This window comes from Thunnus albacares, chromosome 4 (assembly GCF_914725855.1).
Source record: "Thunnus albacares chromosome 4, fThuAlb1.1, whole genome shotgun sequence".
Lineage (NCBI taxonomy): Eukaryota > Metazoa > Chordata > Actinopteri > Scombriformes > Scombridae > Thunnus > Thunnus albacares.
Window position 1 is genome coordinate 33669078 of NC_058109.1, and position 4076 is coordinate 33673153.

The 4076-nt window shown below is 41.7% G+C and overlaps 1 protein-coding gene across 1 annotated transcript; it reads left to right on the forward strand.

Annotated features, from left to right (window-relative positions):
- Nucleotides 1–217: 217 nt before the first annotated feature.
- Nucleotides 218–3798, forward strand: barx1 (BARX homeobox 1). The gene is made up of 4 exons (XM_044349637.1): nt 218–786; nt 2182–2473; nt 2736–2820; nt 3257–3798. Exons 1-4 carry the CDS (start codon nt 585–587, stop codon nt 3422–3424), a joined length of 747 nt encoding a protein of 248 aa, XP_044205572.1. The 5' UTR covers nt 218–584; the 3' UTR covers nt 3425–3798.
- The last annotated feature ends 278 nt before the right edge of the window (nt 3799–4076 follow it).

Genomic DNA, 4076 nt, shown 5'->3' on the forward strand with positions numbered 1-4076 from the left:
TATAACTTGTAAAGTCACCTGCATATATGTCCGTCCTTTCAGATCCTTATTTTCTCCCCTTTCGCATATAAATCCATGCAGGACTGGTGCGGCTCTGCATGTAACTTTGGCTCGGTGCAGGCAACGAGCAGACAGACCCTGAGAAGAGGTGGAGCTATGACGAGACTCATAAAACCCAAAGCTTATTCCTCAACTCACTGCCAAGGTGACGCGCTCGGCGGCTGACAAATAGCTCCGACCTCCGCGGCTCACAACACAGCGAGTGGGCATGAGCACGACCGGGTTCGGGAGTTTCTGGTCAAATGTTCGCTCTTGGTTCCTGATTTTCTTTACAAACAGAATCAAATCGGGCCTTAAGTAACGCGTAAAACCCGAAGAGGACGCACAGACGCGCAGAGAAGTCGGCTACCTGCGTTTGACATTTTTTGTTCGATTCAGACTCTGAGGATAACTTTGATCCACAGTGTTGATCTCCGGACTAAAGAGGCACCGCAGGGGGAATATGAGAGCTGGTTTGGGCCACTGAGGGACTGATCATCGGTGTGCGCGCTTGGTGTCTTTAAAGGTGACCGCAAAGCCAGATTATGCAGCATCCTTTGGACATGGGGGCGCATTACTATCCTCCGGAAGTTCACCCGGATCACAGAACTCATCGCTACAGGAGTTTCATGATAGAGGAGATCCTGACCGACCACCCGGAGCACAAAGCGTCGGCTCCGGCAGGGGAGCTCCTCAAATTCGGGGTGCATGCTCTCCTGTCCGCCCGGCCTTTCCATAACCAGCTGGGTAAGAGGCGGCTGTGTCACAGTGCTTTCATACTGCAAAACGGCAGGCACCGAAGATAATAGATAATAATACAAAAACTATTATTACTAGGTACTACTACTAATTATAATAATATTTATTCAAAATTTTGATTCATAATTAATTGCAAATATTACAGGGAGCGTGTTGCACCATATAGAATTTCAAAATAAAAGTTTTTTAGGCATGATAATTAACTTGCAGTGTTAAATAATTAACTAATTAACACCGCAATATTTGTTTTTGAGACTCTAGTAACACTAAGCTAATAATTTGCAGTAACACAGCAAAAATCAGATGTGCAACAGAGTAAAATATAAAGGAAATAATTAGAATGCATAAATTTGTTTTGTAGTATAAAGTGTATGTTCTTATTTTAGGATGAAAAATACTGCAAAACTGTTCAAAACAAGTTGACCGATGCGTCTTTAATATTTGAAAGTGTGTGCGTAAAATCACGACTGTCTTTGAGGTTTTACAGTGTTGCCAAAACGCTTCTTGGATGAAATGAAAATAAATCCTGAGTGGAAGATGTCAAATTATTTAATTGTCTCCCAGTGTTTTAAAAACAAAAACCTAATAGTTTATGTGTCTAAATCTTGTCCACCTTCAAAATGCAGTTGTGCAAAAGCTGTGAGTCGTTTAAAAAAAAAAAAAAAAAAAAAAAAAAAAAGACCTTATTCACACAGAACCAGAACAGGATAGCCTGGATTTATTTATTTGAGTCTCGCTTTAAAATATAATTAGACTTAATGAAGGTGTTTATGTTAGAGATAGATTATCTTTAACATCTATTTGAGTGTCTGTGAGAAGGCGTACTGTAACAGGCTACAGAACATGCTTTGATTTCTTTCATGATGAAATCAGGTTGACATTAGAGCGACTGGGCCATTTGAAGTCATGATATCATCATAAATGAGAATCTAGTTTTAATATTTGAATAGAACATGTTCATAAATGTAGATGAAATAGCGTTACTAATCACATGATTATGCAGATGTCTTTGAACGTTTCAGCTCCGTGACGTTGACACGGCCTCGGTGTTATTGTTTAATATGTGTTGTTTATTAGTCAGAATATTCATATTTATTAAAAAGGCCTTATGATGCTTCCTTGTTCTTTATGTTTACAGCTACAGTTCAGAGTTTATGAACCTCCGTCTTGTTAGTGAAATAGTTATTTTTCATATGCTGGGAGCCTCTTCATTGACCCCTGCAGCGCCCCAGGGCCCATTAATCTGTCTGCTTCTTGTAGGCTACAGTACATCTAAACCAGCCTTAACTAGCTTCGACCAACAAAAACAATATGTAACCTAAAAGTATTTTCTAAACCAAATCCCTCCGTGTGTGTCTTTGTTCCCTCTCGGTCCCCCCACAGTACTGAAGGCCGACCAGACGAGCCTCCTCAAGTTCCCCTTATCCCCGCTGTCCTGCTCGCTGGGATCCCCGCTCGGCTCCCCGCTCTTGTCCGCGGCTCCGGGCCTGCAGGTCGGTGCGGCGTCTCACCACTTGCCGCTGGACCTCCACCTCCGCGGAAAGCTGGAGCACGGAGGGGACGGAAGCAGCAAGACCAAGAAGGGCCGCCGGAGCCGCACGGTGTTCACTGAGCTGCAGCTGATGGGCCTGGAGAAGCGCTTCGAGAAGCAGAAGTATCTGTCCACGCCTGATAGGTAAGTGTGGAGATCATTCAGTCACAGTGAGAGCTGATATAAACTGATGAGTTTTAGCTGTTCATTGATATAATTGATAAATGACATAAGTCTCTACTTTATAAGCTTTGATGACTTTAATTCTTGGAGCAGCTGATATTAGAAGCATATTATATGCCTCTAAACAGAAAAATTAAGGTTTTAGTGGCAAATTCTTGAATTGATTTAAACAAACTAAAGTCTGAAAAATGTACTGATTTATTGTTGTGTTCATTCCTCACAGGATAGATCTTGCTGAATCTCTGGGTCTCAGTCAACTGCAGGTGAAAACATGGTACCAGAACAGAAGGATGAAATGGAAGAAAATAGTAAGTTTCACTTCCACATGATGATGATGATGATATATTTTTTAAATATATATATATGTATATATATGAATAGGATAATGAATAGGATCTTTTTTCTTTGTATTATTTTGACAGATGTTGGTGGGATGGGATGGAATAGCACTGACTAATACTGAAATCTATACTTCACCCTGCATGCATAAGGGCCAAATTAGATGAACAGTTGCCTGTGTTATTGTGTTATCCTTGTTATTAGCAGGGAACTGAATCTACCACCTTTTTATGAATGTGTGTATTATATGGAATGTAAATTGTGGAGTATTTAGATGAAAAAACAACAGCACAATAAAATAATTCTACTACTATAATGATTTGTGGTCATAGAGGTCAGCTTTTTTTTTTTTTTTTGTAATTCACCACAATTGAACCTAAACCAGAGCTCATGTTTGACCTGCAGGTGTTGCAGGGAGGAGGCCTGGAGTCACCGACTAAACCAAAAGGTCGTCCGAAGAAGAACTCCATACCCAGCAGCGAGCAGCTCTCTGAACAAGAAAGATCTACTTCTGACGCTGATCGCCAGTCCGAAGGCTCTAGCTCCCACTCAGAGAACACTCAGGAGGAATGACCCGGGCCACAGTCTGCACATACTCTGACTCTAAACGCAGAACCTCTGGGACGCTCTATGTGCATCTTTCTGGACAGGGCCAGAATCCAAAAAAATGGCAGGGAGAAGATGTGTGTGCTGCTCCCTTCCGGAAGCTGGACCGTCTGGTGCAGTCTCCTCATGCAAAACCAAAGACTTGCAGGTCCTGCAGGGAGCCTTAACTGTACGAGTCCACATCCTCCAACAGCCATGTGTTTTTGTCAGTAGCCCTACCATGCATTCCCTCATGATGAACTTGCCGCTGTTGAGGAGGGAACTCAAACCTTTGCAGTAGGTCTTACCCTTTATATTCTACGGATCCACTCTCACTCATCTGTTTTGCATTCCTTTTGTGTAACTATGCTATGTTTAATTATTAAATATATTTTCACTAATACTGTTCTCCATTTATTATTAAGGATGTAGGCGTATGATAAGCTTTTAATCCAGTGTGTGTGTAGAGCATAAGTGATGATGATAGTCTGTTCACATGGCTCAGGGCCTAATATGGTTACATACCTTCACAATAAGCAAACGTCTCATTGATTCCTGACATCTTTAGCTGGGCATGAAGTCATATACCACACACTGAAAATAACACAGAGAGAGATTATCCATCCAGGTTTATCTTAGC

Excerpts from the sequence above, each read along its gene's own strand:
- barx1 (XM_044349637.1), top strand. The coding sequence starts at position 585 with ATGCAGCATCCTTTGGACATGGGGGCGCATTACTATCCTCCGGAAGTT. Across the intron at positions 2,474-2,735 it reads TATCTGTCCACGCCTGATAG|GATAGATCTTGCTGAATCTC; the intron begins GTAAGTGTGGAG and ends CATTCCTCACAG. Across the intron at positions 2,821-3,256 it reads GGATGAAATGGAAGAAAATA|GTGTTGCAGGGAGGAGGCCT; the intron begins GTAAGTTTCACT and ends TTTGACCTGCAG.